This window comes from Salmo trutta, chromosome 12, assembly GCF_901001165.1.
Source record: "Salmo trutta chromosome 12, fSalTru1.1, whole genome shotgun sequence".
In the NCBI taxonomy this organism is placed as follows: Eukaryota; Metazoa; Chordata; class Actinopteri; order Salmoniformes; family Salmonidae; genus Salmo; species Salmo trutta.
In genome coordinates this window covers 76,946,793-76,963,614 of record NC_042968.1, presented here as the reverse complement: position 1 = coordinate 76,963,614, position 16,822 = coordinate 76,946,793, and the positions used below count along the sequence as shown (strand labels likewise).

The window sequence follows — 16,822 nt, the reverse complement described above, 5'->3', positions numbered from 1 at the left end:
TATCGTCATGACCACCATTGTGGCTGACGGAAACAATTGTTCCAAAGTCCCTTTATTGCATGTTTAATGTTCTGAGGCCAGTTCTCCATAGTGAGGACAAAGGAATTTCGTCTGTGACCTAAGATTTATCATGGGCATGAGGGGTCATAAAACCCCCACATCTTCAGACCCCTAGATCTCTCCTCCTCTGTTGGGGGTGAGAGATAATCTGTAGGGTTGTGGTCTCCTGTAACCTGACCTGATCAGGACAGTCATGACACTACCTACCACTGCAACCTGTATGCTCTCGTTGGATGGCCCTCGCTTCATATTCGCCGCCAAACCCACTGGCTCCATGTCATCTATAAGTCTTTACTAGGTAAAGCCCCACCTTATCTCAGCTCACTGGTCACCATTGCAGCACCCACCCATAGCACGCACTCCAGCAGGTATTTTACTGGTCACCCCCAAAGCCAATTCCTCCTTTGGCTGCCTTTTCTTCCAGTTCTCTGCTGCCAATGACTGGAACAAACTGCAAAAATCACTGAAGCTGGAGACTCGTATCTCCCTCACTAACTTTAAGCACTAGCTGTCAGAGGAACTCACAGATCAGTGCACCTATACATAACCCATCTGTAAATAGCCCATCCGACTACCTTATCCCCATACTGTTATTTATTTTATTTGCTCCTTTGCACCTCAGTAGCTCTACTTGCACACTCATCTAATGCACTCTATCACTCCAGTGTTTAATTGCTATATTGTAATTATTTTGCCACTTTGGCCTATTTATTGCCTTACCCCCCTTTCCTGCCTCATTTGCACACACTGTATATAGACTTTGTTACGTTACAGCCTTATTCTAAAATGGATTAAATGAATACAAATGTAGCATCATATCTAAGAAGACTTGAGGCTGTAATCACCGCCAAAGGTGCTTCAACAAAGTAAAAAGCCTCTTCACTCATTGTTTTTGCTTAAATTCTGTATTTTACATGAAAATCAGACCTTAATATGGGCAAAAAGAAAAGAGAAGACTTACCATGACATCAAGGGACAGTCGTTTCACTCCTTCCGGACCCTCGAAGATGGCCGAGTCCCTGATGTCCCTCATGAAGTGCCTGTAATATCATATTGTACCATTGGTCAACTGCCCCCTCCACCTTAGACTCAACATCCACAAAGGCAATGTCCATCTTAGCCCCTACATTAAAGTTTTTGCACTGAAACGCATGCAGACTGCTGTTTAGGACGTTGCCCCTGTGGACATTTATCAGTTGGCAATGGGGCAGTTGTCCTGGTCCATTCAGCTCCAGAGCGTACGTAAAATGGCACGTACAGTTGAAGTCGGAAGATTACATACACTTTAACCAAATACATTGAAACTCCGTTTTTCACAATTCCTGACATTTAATATTAGTAAAAATTCCCTGTCTTAGGTCAGTTAGGATCACCACTTTATTTTAAGAATATGAAATGTCAGGAATTGTGAAAAACGGAGTTTCAATGTATTTCAATGTAGTTTCAATGTACCCACTGGGAAAGTGAATAATTCTCTCTACTATTATTCTGACATTTAATATTAGTAAAAATTCCCTGTCTTAGGTCAGTTAGGATCACCACTTTATTTTAAGAATATGAAATGTCAGAATAATAGTAGAGAGAATTATTCACTTTCCCAGTGGGTCAGAAGTTTACATACACTCAATTAGTATTTGGTAGCATTGCCTTTAAATTGTTTAACTTGGGTCAAACATTTCGGGTAGTCTTCCACAAGCTTCCCACAATAAGTTGGGTGAATTTTGGCCCTTTCCTCCTGACAGAGCTGGTGTAAGTGAGTCAGGTTTGTAGGACTCCTTGCTCGCACACACTTTCAGTTCTGCCCACAGATTTTGAGGTCAGGGTTTTGTGATGGCCTCTCCAATACCTTGACTTTGTTGTCCTTAAGCCATTTTGCCACAACTTTGGAAGTCTGCTTGGTGTCATTGTCCATTTGGAAGACCCATTTGCGTTCTAGCTTTAACTTCCTTACTTATCTTGAGATGTTGCTTCATCCTTTATAAGAATTGATCCTAACGGAAAATACTCTGACATTGAGGTTTTAAATACTACATTTTGTTTTATAAACAAATGCTCTTAAAAAAAACTCACTTAGTCTCTGAATCTGATGATGGAGATGAGGGAGAAAGTAGGTGAGGGGTGATAAGAAGAAAAGAGTGAGGACGTTAAGGGTGAGGGGTGATAAGAAGGAAAGTTTGATGAAGGTGGAGAGGAGAAGAGGCTGGCGAGAGGTGAGGGGGGGACAGGTGAGAAGAGAGGATAGGTGAGATGTTGAGAGGGGGCAGGTGAGAGAAGGCGATAGGATTGCCTGTAAATGGACAGAAACCACCACTCACAAATGTTATAACTATCAAGTAGTTCAACTGTAGTCCGATACGAATATCAAATATATTATTATTAAGTAGTGTCATGCTAGTCACCTGCACATCCTCCACAGACAACCAGAACACATACAGTGTTGTGGACTCCCGAATGTCATGTTCCTCCAATGACCCGTTAATCGTGCTCTTCAGGGTTGCGAATCCCACTGCTGCCTGGAGGGTAAAAACCTCACTCGATGCATCATCATCCCCCACAAAATCAAACATTATATAACAAAAGACCTACATTAACAATTGTAATTCAGCCTGAAATGTACATTTAAAGTACTGTGTTTAACAACATGTGAATGATTTACCTGAATGGATTCAGAGAGCTGAAATCTCCTAATCCGCTTCCTCCCATCCGGGTATTTGATCTTAAAGGGCAGCTCTGGATGAGAGACCACCTGCGGTCTTGTCTCCTCTATCAACTACAATATGCTTTACTATTAGTAAGTCATAAATACACTGCTCAAAAAAATAAAGGGAACACTTAAACAACACAATGTAACTCAAAGTCAATCACACTTCTGTGAAATCAAACTGTCCACTTAGGAAGCAACACTGATTGACAATAAATTTCACATGCTGTTGTGCAAATGGAATAGACAACAGGTGGAAATTATAGGCAATTAGCAAGACACCCCCAATAAAGGAGTGGTTCTGCAGGTGATAACCGCAGACCACTTCTCAGTTCCTATGCTTCCTGGCTGATGTTTTGGTCACTTTTGAATGCTGGCGGTGCTTTCACTCTGGTGGTAGCATGAGACGGAGTCTACAACCCACACAAGTGGCTCAGGTAGTGCAGCTCATCCAGGATGGCACATCACTGCGAGCTGTGGCAAGAAGGTTTGCTGTGTCTGTCAACGTAGTGTCCAGAGCATGGAGGCGCTACCAGGAGACAGGTCAGTACATCAGGAGACATGGAGGAGGCCGTAGGAGGGCATCAACCCAGCAGCAGGACCGCTACCTCCGCCTTTGTGCAAGGAGGAGCAGGAGGAGTACTGCCAGAGCCCTGAAAAATTACCTCCAGCAGGCCATAAATGTGCATGTGTCTGCTCAAACGGTCAGAAACAGACTCCATGAGGGTGGTATGAGGGCCCGACGTCCACAGCCCAACACCGTGCAGGACGTTTGGCATTTGCCAGAGAACACCAAGATTGGCAAATTCGCCACTGGCGCCCTGTGCTCTTCACAGATGAAAGCAGGTTCACACTGAGCACGTGACAGACGTGACAGAGTCTGGAGACGCCGTGGAGAATGTTCTGCTGCCTGCAACATCTTCCCGCATGACCGGTTTGGCGGTGGGTCAGTCATGGTGTGGGGTGGCATTTCTTTGGGGGGCCGCACAGCCTTGATGCTATGGACTGGCCCGCCCGTTCCCCAGACCTGAATCCAATTGAGCACATCTGGGACATCATGTCTCGCTCCATCCACCAACGCCACGTTGCACCACAGACTGTCCAGGAGTTGGCGGATGCTTTAGTCCAGGTCTGGGAGGAGATCCCTCAGGAGACCATCCGCCACCTCATCAGGAGCATGCCCAGGCGTTGTAGGGAGGTCATATAGGCACGTGGAGGCCACACACACACTACTGAGCCTCATTTTGACTTGTTTTAAGGACATTACATTAAAGTTGGATCAGCCTGTAGTGTGGTTTTCCACTTTAATTTTGAGTGTGACTCCAAATTCAGACCTCCATGGGTTGATAAATTGGATTTCCATTGATTATTTGTGTGTGATTTTGTTGTCAGCACATTCAACTAAGTAAAGAAAAAAGTATTTAATAAGATTATTTCTTTCATTCAGATCTGGGATGTGTTGTTTAAGTGTTCCCTTTATTTTTTTGAGCAGTGTATATTTATACCACAGTATTGTTGAATTCTAGAAAGGCCATTAAAACCAGGAAAGAAAATGGCACTTAGAAATATGTTTAACCATTTATTAAGCAATGAATAATGCAAGTCTTGGCGATAGTCTCTGCTCCTTAAGGGTAGCTCACTACCCAAGCAAAGCATCAATATAAAATAGCCTACAGGCAGTGAGTACGGTAAGCTATACCAATGCCCTCAGCAGGAATACAGAACCTAACAGGTGGAGGCTGGGGTGGGCGCAAGAAGCCAGCGCATAGTAGCAGTAGCAGCAGCAGGATTTCTGCCGATAAATGTGTGCTTTAGTATTATAAGCGGGATAAATGTGTCCTTTCTGTACGTTACCTTGGCCTAGTCCCGCTGCATCGTCCGTTATTTCCAAGGTAATGTACAGAATGTCTGCGTTTATCCCTTACATAGTAAACAGATGTTATCAACTTGGTGAAATCCCTTACATTCCCCCGCCTGCTCTCCCACTCCTCAAAACGACAACGTTCCATCTCCTGTGGCAAAAATAAGTATTGAATTAATCTGTTTTGTGTATGAAAAAATAAGTGATTCCTGTTGGAGTGCCAATGAGTGATTTGAACAGATTTACTAAGCTACATTAAATACATACTTTCTCCTGTTCTGCAGCCAGAGAGAGATGGTCTTGAAGACTAAGACGCCGTATCTCCCATGTTTCCTCTAGAGACTGAAATTAATACAGGGACAGCAATGTAAACAAAGCCATTGGGATTGTTAAATTACAAGGAGAATCATATAACTAATATTATACTTTGATGATAAAAGTGGAAAAGGTCATGTAACATTCCAAACCTCTAGTGTCACTGAAGCTTGTGGAAAGTCAACAGGGAGGTCTATCACCATAGGCAGAGTCTCTGCCTCCGAGGTTGTCTCCTCCCTTTGTTTCCTTTTTCAAAAAAATATAAGAAATCACCATTTACTCAATTAATTTATAACTTTGTATACAAGAGGTAAATCCAGTTTTTTTTCTCCAAATGAATACCATTACCTCTGGCATTTATCACGTGACATAATAAAGCTCAATCTACCTCCCTTCCTGACACATAAGATATCAAATACCTTCAATCTTAAGTACAGGGCAGACCTCCCTAGCCCAGCTGATTTGATTGCAGCTGGAACGAGCCTCCTCCTGTCTTGTCTTAAAGGCCTCTACATTTGGATTCATCTGGGGGAATGTTTCCCCCAAAATCTTCAAGAAGCTGCTCTCCTCCTGACTATAGAGCACTTTGATCTGCCTCACAGGATACTCTAAATGTCACAGCTGTGATAAGGAGCGGACCAAGATGCAGCGTTTTCGTTCCACATATTTATTATAACCGTGAAATAATACATAAATACTTTAACTAACAAAAAAACAAACCGTGACACAGAGAGGGAAAAAACACTACTCAAAATATATAATCACCCACAAGGACAGGTGGGACAAACATCAACTTAAATATGGCCTCCAATTAGAGACAACGACAACCTGCCTCTAATTGGAGGTCATGCCAAACAACGACTAACAGAAATACAAAACCTAGAACTGAACATAGACATACAAAAACAGATAAACACCCACTGTCACGCCCTGACCACTCTACCATAGAAAATAACAACTTACTATGGTCAGGACGTGACACTAAAGATACTGAGATATTGAAACATTATTTAAATGTAATAAAACGTATCCTAATATACACAGGGAAACAGTCCATGATCATTAAATCAGTAAAATAACCTTCAAAAAGTCTTAGTGGGACTCTAATTTGTTTTTCAACAGGACAATGACCCAACATACCTAATTATTTGGCTATTTGGCCAAGGAGGAGAGTGATGGAGCGCTGCATCAGATGACCTGGCCTCCACAACCCCCCAACCTCAACACACTTGTGGGCGGCTTTTCCTTCACTCTGCAGTCCAACTCATTCCAAACCAGGTTAGGTGATCGTGTAGGCCAGGTCATCTGATGCAGCACTCAAATGGCCCTTACACAGCCTGGAGGTGTGTTGGGTCATTGTCCTGTTGAAAAACTAATTAGAGTCTCACTAAGCACAAACCAGATGGGATGGAGTATCGCTGCAGAATGCTGCGGTAGCCATTCTGGTTAAGTTTTCCTTGAATTCTAAATAAATCACTGAGTGTCACCAGCAAAGCACCCCCACACCTCCTCCATGCTTCACGGTGGGAACCACACATGCAGAGATCTTCCGTTCACCTACTCTGCGTCTAAAAAAGACACGGCGGTTGGAACCAAAAATCTCAAATTTGGACAGATTTCCATCGGTCTAATGTACAGGTGTGTACAAACTTTTGACTGGTACTGTATTGAACCCACCGAGGGGCCATACACCTTTACACTCTTTGTTAAGGGTTGAACATGTCTGTAGTACCTTCCTAGAGACCAAATCATACAGTGTGTGAATGCGGGGGAGTGTTTCCTCGGGAACAGTTTCTGTGCAAGGAGGAGAGGGTTTTCCAAAGCTCTGGTTGAAGAAGAGTTCACTAATGGTGGCATCCTAATTGGTGGTGTTATTATTGGTGTTATAAAAATTAACTGATTCAAGGACTGAAAAAAATATGAGTCGTTACCATTTCAAATAGTATTATAAAAATGAACTGACTCGAAGGAACGGGTGGTGCTGAAGATATAGCGTCCAATCCCTCGTCCCAGTAGGGGAGTTTCAGGGGTGTAGTAAGTCAGGTTGGAGTAGGAATGAGCAGTGGCGGTTCAAGACCATTTCAACTGGGGCCAGTTCAAATCAAATTTATTTATATAGACTTTCTTACATCAGCTGATATCTCAAAGTGCTGTACAGAAACCCAGCCTAAAACACCAAACAGCAAGCAATGCAGGTGTAGAAGTAGGTGGCTAGGAAAACTCCCTAGAAAGGCCAAAACCTAGGAAGAAACCTAGAGAAGAACCAGGCTATGAGAGGTGGCCAGTCCTCTTCTTGCTGTGCCGCGGTGCTGTTTATAACAGAACATGGCCAAGATGTTCAAATGTTCATAAATGACCAGCATGGTCAAATAATAATAATCACAGTAGTTGTTGAGGGTGCAACAAGTCAGCAACTCAAGAGTAAGTGTCAGTTGGCTTTTTCATAGCCGATCTTTGAGAGTATCTCTACCGCTCCTGCTGTCTCTAGAGAGTTGAAAACAGCAGGTCTGGGACAGGTAGCACGTCCGGTGAACAGGTCAGGGTTCCATAGCCGCAGGCAGAACAGTTGAAACTGGAGCAGCAGCACGGCCAGGTGGACTAGGGACAGCAAGGAGTCATCATGCCAGGTAGTCCTGAGGCATGGTTTTAGGGCTCAGGTCCTCCAAGAGAGAGAAAGAGAGAAAGAGAATTAGAGAGAGCATATTTAAATTCACACAGGACACCGGATAAGACAAGAGAAATACTCCAGATGTAACAGACTGACCCTAGCCCCCCCCCGAGACATAAACTACTGCAGCATAAATACTGGAGGCTGAGACAGGAGGGGTCAGGTGACACTGTGGCCCCATCCGATGAAACCCCCGGACAGGGCCAAACAGGCAGGATATAACCCCACCCATTTTGCCAAAGCACAGCACCTACACCACTGGAGGGATATCTTCAACCACCAACTTACCATCCTGAGACAAGGCCGAGTATAGCCCACAAAGATCTCCGCCACGGCACAACCCAAGGGGGGGCGCCAACCCAGACAGGAAGACCACGTCAGTGACTCAACCCACTCAAGTGACGCACCCCTCCTAGGGACGGCATGGAAGAACACCAGTAAGCCAGTGACTCAGCCCCTGTAATAGGGTTAGAGGCAGAGAATCCCTCTAACAGTTGTACTGTTAGTTGTACTGTTAGAGGGGCCAGTTACATTAGACGTTATTGTTGTCATATCGTTTTCTTCACCGTGTTGCAGGCATTAGCAGGCAAAAGACCATGTTCATAATCATCATCGTTGCCACTGTCTAATAACGGATGTAAAAAAGAACGATAGCAAATATTTGTTTCATACTCCACATTTAGGGGGGCCACAAGGGGGTCCAAAATTGTTGTCACAGGGGCACTGCTGAGGTGGAGGTGGCTTGAGAGGTGATGGTGGTTGAAGCTGGGGCAGTGAGAGGGCATTTCCCCCCTCACCACCCCTGAACTGCTCCATGAAGGCACAGATACATCTCACCCAGGATGGTACTCTGTAGCTGGTGATGGCTGCTTGGAATGACTCCATGACTGTGGCACTCCTGTTGTTGTCAGAGGCCTTCAGAAATGTTTTTAAAAAAAGGTTTTTTCCTCTTATAGTGACACCATTGTTTTTATTATTGTTAACATTATTACATATTAAACATTTGTTGCACACAGTCCATGCAACTTATTATGTGATACATTTTTACTCCTGAACTTATTCAGGCTTGCCATAACAAAGGGGTTGAATACTTAATGACTTAAGATATCAGGTTGTCATTTTTTTTATTAATTAGTAAAACATTCTTAACATAATTCCACTTTGACATTATGGGGGTATTGTGTGTAGGCCAGTGACAAAGTCTCAATTTAATTCATTTTAAATTCAGGTTGTACCAAAACAAAATGTGGAAAAAGTCAAGAGGTGTAAAGGGACTGTATACCCAGGAATAGGGACACAATTATTTTATTACCAAATAAATTTTGTTTTTTACGATGTTAAGATTGTAAAAATGTGTTCAGGAGGCCTAAGCGTTTACTCACCGGATCAGCTTAAGGTTGCCATCGATGTGCCAAAAAGAATTTGGGCCTGCAGCTCTATACTGCGTCCTGTGTAGCCGCTACTGCATGGCTCTCCTCGAAGCTCCCTGGGGGTTGACAAGGATCAGACTCTGTCTGACCCGCTCCTGCTGGACTCTAACACCCTCTCCTCTTAAGCGTGCCCTCACAGACTAAGAACCAAGTTCTAAATTCTGTCCTATCAGTTCTTTGATCTGCTCATCCAGTGAGTAGGATCTGAAGAGCTAAAAATGACTAAATACCAACAAAACACAAAAAGATGTTTCAGTATGTTACATTAAAAATGGCTAATATTGTGTTGATTCAATCACAATTCCCTGTCACGCTCGTGATAATGGACAGACCAAGGCGCAGCGTGATTTGAGTGAAAGTGAAAACTTCTCAACAAAACAATAAACAAGCAACAAACCGTGACTTACGTGATGCAACAAGCACAAACAATATCCCACAAAAGCAGGTGGGAACAGGGACACCTTTAGTATGATCCCAATTAGAGACAACGATAATCAGCTGCCTCTAATTGGGAACCATACTCAATCCCAAACATAGAAATGAATCGACTAGAACACCCCCTAGTCACGCCCTGACCTACAACACCATAGAGAACCAAGGGCTCTCTATGGTCAGGGTGTGACATTCCCACAGTAAAGGCAAACGTTGATAGTGTTAACTAACAGGGAAAACTCTAGAGAGTTGAGTGAAGTTCAAGCTCTGCTTCTCTTTGCAGGCTGATATTTCTTCTGTGCAGCAGTCTTGGGGAGCTGCGCACCCGTGCACAGCTTAGAGGGAACATTGGTCTTAAATGGTCAGCATGGTTCCATTCTGTGACTATGATTGCATAACACCTTAGAAGCTTAGAAGGAAATTGTTTCCCTATGTTTCTTAAGTTTTTCTCCATTGCCATGGAGTTAGCATTAATTTTGAATGGCCATGTCATATGTTAGTCATTGTTACTCAACCCTCTCATTTGCATAGCATGTTCATGCCATGAAAAGATGATATAGAAATGTAAGATTTTGTCTTGGATGGAACATTTCTGTGTTTCCTGTTTGATCATTTGAATGACGATAAAACATTGTAACATTTTTATGGGAGAGATGTGACGTAAGTCGGCACAAACACCTTATGTTAATGACAACCTTAACCTCTTATGACTAGGGGGCAGTATTTTCACGGCTGGATAAAAAACGTACCCGATTTAATCTGATTATTAGTCCTGCCCAGAAACTAGAATATGCATATAATTATTAGCTTTGGATAGAAAACACTCCAAAGTTTCTAAAACTGTTTGAATGGTGTCTGTGAGTATAACAGAACTCCTATGGCAGGCAAAAACCTGAGAAGGTTCTGTTCAGGAAGTACCCTGTCTGAACATTTCTTGCCCTTGTTGATTCTCTCTATCTATTACAAAGGATCTCTGCTCTTACGTGACACTTCCCACGTCTCCAATGGGCTCTCAGAGCCCGGGAAAAACAGGAATGACGTAATTCAAAGCCCTGGCTGAAGCACACGAGAGCAAAAGCTAAGTGGGCAATCAGTGGAGTAATGCTTAGGCTCGCGACCTGCCCTGCCCCCGTCTTTCGGTTTTTCCCTCAGTTTACAGACATGCAGATTCCCGGTCGGAATATTATCGCTTTTCTACGAGATAAATTGCATAAAAATTGGTTTTAAACAGCGGTTGACATGCTTCGAAGTACGGTAATGGAATATTTAGAATTTTTTTGTCACGTTCTGCGCCATGCGCACGACCGTGATTTACCATTGGGATAGTGTCTAGAACCCACGAACAAAACGTCGTTGATGGAACATAACGATGGATTATTTGGGACCAAACCAACATTTGTTATTGAAGTAGAAGTCCTGGGAGTGCATTCTGACGAAGAACAGGAAAGGTAAGACCATTTTTCTTATAGGAAATGTGATTTTGGTGAAGGCTAAACTGGTTGGGTGTCTAAATAGCTAGCCCTGTGATGCCGGGCTATGTACTTAGAATATTGCAAAATGTGCTTCATCCGAAAAGCTATTTTAAAATTGGACATATCGAGTGCATAGAGGAGTTCTGTATCTATAATTCTTAAAATAATTGTTATGCTTTTTGTGAACGTTTATCGTGAGTAATTTAGTAAATTCACCGGAAGTGTTCGGTGGGAATGCTAGTTCTGAACGTCACATGCTAATGTAAAAAGCTGTTTTTTGATATAAATATGAACTTGATTGAACAGACATGCATGTATTGTATAACATAATGTCCTAGGTGTGTCATCTGATGAAGATAATCAAAGGTTAGTGCTGCATTTAGCTGTGGTTTTGTTTTTTGTGACATTATATGCTAGCTTGAAAAATGGGTGTCTGATTATTTCTGGCTAGGTACTCTGCTGACATAATCTAATGTTTTGCTTTCACTGTAAAGCCTTTTTGAAATCGGACAGTGTGGTTAGATTAACGAGAGTCTTGTCTTTAAATAGCTGTAAAATAGTCATATGTTTGAAAAGTGGAAGTTTTCGGATTTTAGAGGAGTTTGTATTTCGCGCCCCGCCCATCATTGGATATTGGAGCAGACGTTCCGCTAGCGGAACATCTAGATGTAAGATTATGTAGGCATTATGACAGAACATTCAATAAAGTTTTTCCAAATGTACTGCTACAGTGATGATTTTGAATCTGTCATCCAGACATTTAGGATAGCTGATAACCTACAGGTGGCTTACTACAGCTGAAATCCCTATGAAACAACTGTAGCAGCCCTGGCCCCTCAGATGAATGGCACATGGACATAGTGTGAATGCTGCTAGAGTCAGGGCGTACAGTAGAAATCTGCAATTGGCTAAGTTTGCTGTCAATCTCCACCACCACAATGCCCTCTCAATCAAACTACATTTGAGTTTATCCCAATGCAACCTGATCCAAAAGATAAATTCATAATTACTTGAAAAATGCTCTTTCATACATTATGCTCAAATCACCAACGTAAAGCCACTTGTAACACTTTCTCTTTCCTGTAAAAAATCCCTCAACCAAAGTGCATTCAGGTTTTGCAGGTTTTGTGTGCGTTTTCTATCAGGTAGCCTTGATACCCGCAGACATTCCAGACATGTTTATTGTGTTTCATGATTAAGTCCAGGTCATTCTCTCACAGCATTCAAGAAGGGTGAACAGGTAAGATATGCTATATAGATCCATGCCTAATGTTTTTTAATAATAAAAATCTATTAATAATAGATGATAGATGTTGATAATAGTGGATAATAGTGTGAATAAAGAGTGTAGTTATTATACAGAACAGATGGTCATATCTTTACAGGGTTACAGGCGGAATGTGAATGAGTAACGAACAGTAGGCCACTATTGTGTCATGCTGTACTTTCCTGGCAGCATTTTGAGGAGTTTAAGGGCTAGATTCCATCAGTTCTGCCCTAACCCAAAATAACAATGACTACAGAAGCGGCCGCTCACCTATTTGACAGTTACACCTCCGACAACAACAAAAAACTTTAAAACTGCTATTCAGTTGTTGGTTATTGCTGGAACTGATTGAATCTAGGCCTAGGTCTGTACTCTGTAAAAATAAAAATATATAAGAGGGGGCCGAACTCAAAAAGATTTAGTAACTCAACGTGGTCTCAGAGCATTTTGTATTATTCTGTATGTAAACCTGAGACACTCCATTTTGTATGATATATTACGTTTCTTATGGTACAGTGCATTCAGAAAGTAGTCAGACCCCTTTACTTTTTCCACATTTTGCTACATTACAGCCTCATTCTAAAATTGATTAAATGGTATTTTTCCCCTCATCAATCTACACACAATACCCCATAATGACTACGCAAAAACAGGTTGCAATAATAAAAAAAAGGCATTTAAATAAGTATTCAGATGCTTTACTCATTACTTTGTTGAAGCACCTTTGGCAGCAATGATATGCTCGAGTCTTCTTGGGTATGACGTTACACGGTTGGCGCACCTGTATTTGGGTAGTTTCTCACATTCTTCCCTGCAGATCCTCAAGCTCTGTCAGGTTGGAAGGGGAGCGTTCGATCGGGTTCAAGTCCGTTCTCTGGCTGGGCCACTCAATGACATTCAGAGACCTGTCCTGAAGCCACTCCTGCGTTGTTTTGGCTGTGTGCTTCAGGTCGTTGTCCTGTTGGAAGGTGAACCTTCAGCCCAGTCTGAGGTCCTGAGCGCTCTGGAGCAGGTTTTTCTCAAGGATCTTTCTGTACTTTGCTCTGTTCATCTTTCCCTCGATCCTGACTAGTCCCTGCCGCTGAAAAACATCCCCACAACATGATGCTGCCACCACCATGCTTCACCGTAGGGATGGTGCCACGTTTCCTCCAGACATGAAGCTTGGCATTCAGGCCAAAGAGTTCAATCTTGGTTTCATCAAACCAGAGAATCTTGTTTCTCATGGTCTGAGAGTCCTTTAGGTGCCTTTTGGAAAACTCCAAGCGGGCTGTCATGTGCCTTTTACTGAGGAGTGGCTTCCGTCTGGCCACTCTACCATAAAGGCCTGATTGGTGGAATGCTGCAGAGATGGTTGTTCTTCTGGAAGGTTCTCCCATATCCACAGAGGAACTCTAGAGCTCTGTCACAGTGACCATCGGGTTCTGGTCACCTACTTGACCAAGGCCCTTCTCCCCCGATTGCTCAGTTTGGCAGGGCAGCCAGCTCTAAGCAGAGTCTTGGTGGTTCCAAACTTCTAACATTTAAGAATGATGGAGGCCACTGTGTTCCTGGGGACCTTCAATGCTGCAGAAATGTTTCCATATCTATCTCCAGATCAGTGCCTCGACATGATCTGTCTACGGACAATTCCTTCAACCTCATGGCTTGGTTTTTGATCTGACATGCACTGTCAAGTGTGGGACCTTATATAGACAGGTGTGTGCTTTTCCAAATCATGTCCTATCAATTCAATTTAACACAGGTGGACTCCAATGAAATTGTAGAAACATTTAAATGATGATCTTTGGAAACAGGATGCATCTGAGCTCAATTTCAAGTCTCATAGCAAAAGGTGTGTATACTTATGTAAATAAGATGTATTTTTTAATATATATTTTTTTATTTGTCTTTATGGGGTATTGTGTGTATGTTGAGGATTTGTGTTTTTATTTAATCCATTTTAGAATAAGGCTGTAATGTAACAAAATGTGGAAAAGGTCAAGGGGTCTTAATACTTTCCGAATGCACTGTGTGTATTAATTTGTGGATGTCCATCACTCTTTTCGTTTGATATCTTATGAATTACAATTCGTGTAATATGTTACGAATTTAAATTAGTATAATATGTTATGAATTTGCTAAAGTACAATATGCTATGAACTTGCAAAACGTATGATATGTTACGAATTCCAATTTGTTGTGGCTAACATTAGCAAGGTGGCTAGGTGGCTAACACTGACGTTAGCTAACTCTAAGGGTTAGTGTTAGGGGAAGGGTTAGCTTAAAGGTTTAAGTAGTTGCTAAGTTGCTAAAAAGTAGTAAGTAGCTGAAAAGTTGCTAATTCGCTAAAATGCTAAAGTTGTCCATGACGAGATTCAAACACACAACCTTTGGGTTGCCAGACGTTCTCATTATATGATCAACCAAACACCCTCTTTTAATTGTTACCTTAAGTCACCTTCAATCTTGTGTAACCATACCAAATGTAACACATCATACTAATGAGTGTCCCTGATTTACATTAACTATGTTATGTCTAGTCTATGAGACCAATCTGCGTAACTAGTTCCACAGCCGTTTTGATTTGTGTGAACTTATTAAATAGTAAAGTTTGCCTTTGCAAAACAAATATTTGAGTTGATCACACAACAAGTTCAGTTTCCTGAGACCCGCAACTTAAAATACTGTGTTGGCTGAAGATAGATGTTTGTTCATTAACATATTTCCCAGTGTGCCATTCAGAAAACACTTGTCAAGGACTTTTTTACAATACAAATATATATTTAAGAGGTTATAATATGATGTGTTTAACCAGATACTGCAAAACATGTGGATTTGTTTTCATTATTAGTGAGATTGGTTAGTCAAGATAGATTTGAAAGAACCCACTTTCTGGTCCAGAAATTGGACCATGCCTGAAACTAAAAAGACAACCCTAATTTACAGCCATCAGTCAATATCACTCAATATTTCCCAACTTGTCTCAACTCAAAATGTGAATTGCATGCAACACTTTGCCCAAAAAGTTGGTGAAGTCAAAAAAGTTGTGGAACTAGTTTCCAAATATTTTTTTGTGCGGCCACCTTGAATGTTTTTATTGTGTAACCAACAACTATAGTCATCAACTTGATTCCAGGCATGTTGTTCAGCTAGATCTTAGTATCATACTGCTGAGGAATTTTTGCCCACAAACAAATTGTGAGTGCTACGTCTTCCTTTTCGTTGTGTCTGCAGGCAGGTTTGATCACCATGGCAGCTAACATGACAGTCCATCAGCAGGTGGCAGCACCTTCTATGAAAGGCTGGAAGACAGGCCTCTTTGACTCCTTTCAGGACATGAGTATCTGTGAGTATCCATGGGACATCATATCCCATCTGCTGCTAAGCTCAAGATATTCTGTCTTAAAATATCGACACCACTTATAAGAGTTGTCTTGTTGTTGCTCTCTCTGTTGACGAGGTGTGTCTGTTTGTGTGTGTGCAGGTTGCAATGAATTCTGGTGCTGTCCTTGCTATGCCAGCTCCACCACAGGAGAGTTTGGAGAGAGTACCTATCTGCCCTTAATGGACATCATAGGCCCTGCTTTCATGGCTGCTATTGGGGTGCCTGTCATTGTGCCACCCGCAAGTCTGTCCATGCGGGTTGCTGTACGCCACAAATATGGCATTCAGGTGTAATGTTTCCCATTACATATAGACATTACATCAATGTTGATGTTGCAGATACATATGTTGTGATAAGGTTATTATGTGTGTGTGTGTGTGTGTGTGTGTGTGTGTGTGTGTGTGTGTGTGTGTGTGTGTGTGTGTGTGTGTGTGTGTGTGTGTGTGTGTGTGTGTGTGTGTGTGTGTGTGTGTGTGTGTGATAGCGTTAAACAAGTGTGTCTGTGTGGGTCCACAGGGAAGCCTCTTTGAGGACATCTTGGTGTCCTGCTTCTGTGCCTGTTGCTCGTGGTGTCAGATGGCTAGGGAGATCAAAGAGCACAAGAAGGGCTGCACTTTCACAACCATCCAGCCTGTGTCCATCCAAGTGCAGCCTCCTACCATGACCACTTCAAATGTATCTTACATGACCAACCAACAGAGCTACGTCATAACTGGCCCACAGTCCTCCAACCAACAGGGCTACGTCATGACCAGCCCACAGTCCCCCAACCAACAGAGCTACGTCATGACCAGCCCACAGTCCCCCAACCAACAGAGCTACGTCATGACCAGCCCACAGTCCTCCAGCATGGCTGAGATGCCCCTTGGTATGATGGGAGGGCCCCCTAACATGGCCGGAGGGGGTCAAATTAAGATGGCATCAGACCAACATGCCATTGCAGGCCATTCACAAATGACAACTTCTGATCCACTTCCCTATAACCCTGCTGTTATGATGCCCCCTGACATGTATAACCATATGGTGAACACCACTGTCTCCACCCAACCATCCAAATGCTGAGCTCTGCTACTTCATTTAATCACTTTCTGATAGCTGACCTTGCTGTAATGTTCGCAGTCAATGAATTAATTAGATTGATGAAAATCTGTTTTTATATGATTTATAGTCTGAGGTTTAATTGATGGTAATGTCCACTGCTCATTGTCTTGACATGTAATAAAGTCATTTATATTGTGTTTCTCTTCTA

The 16,822-nt window shown here is 42.5% G+C and overlaps 1 protein-coding gene across 1 annotated transcript; it reads left to right on the top strand.

The window, feature by feature from the left end:
• Nucleotides 1-12,102: 12,102 nt before the first annotated feature.
• LOC115204214 (uncharacterized) lies at nucleotides 12,103-16,822 on the top strand. Its single transcript, XM_029769606.1, has 4 exons — nucleotides 12,103-12,179; nucleotides 15,423-15,534; nucleotides 15,673-15,860; nucleotides 16,090-16,822. Exons 2-4 carry the CDS (start codon nucleotides 15,438-15,440, stop codon nucleotides 16,633-16,635), a joined length of 831 nt encoding a protein of 276 aa, XP_029625466.1. The 5' UTR covers nucleotides 12,103-12,179; nucleotides 15,423-15,437; the 3' UTR covers nucleotides 16,636-16,822.

What these genes read in the sequence shown, in the direction of transcription:
- LOC115204214 (XM_029769606.1), top strand. Translation starts at nt 15,438, where the DNA reads ATGGCAGCTAACATGACAGTCCATCAGCAGGTGGCAGCACCTTCTATG. An exon ending in CTTTCAGGACATGAGTATCT is followed by an intron (nt 15,535 to 15,672) that starts GTGAGTATCCAT and finishes GTGTGTGTGCAG; the next exon opens with GTTGCAATGAATTCTGGTGC. An exon ending in GCCACAAATATGGCATTCAG is followed by an intron (nt 15,861 to 16,089) that starts GTGTAATGTTTC and finishes GTGGGTCCACAG; the next exon opens with GGAAGCCTCTTTGAGGACAT.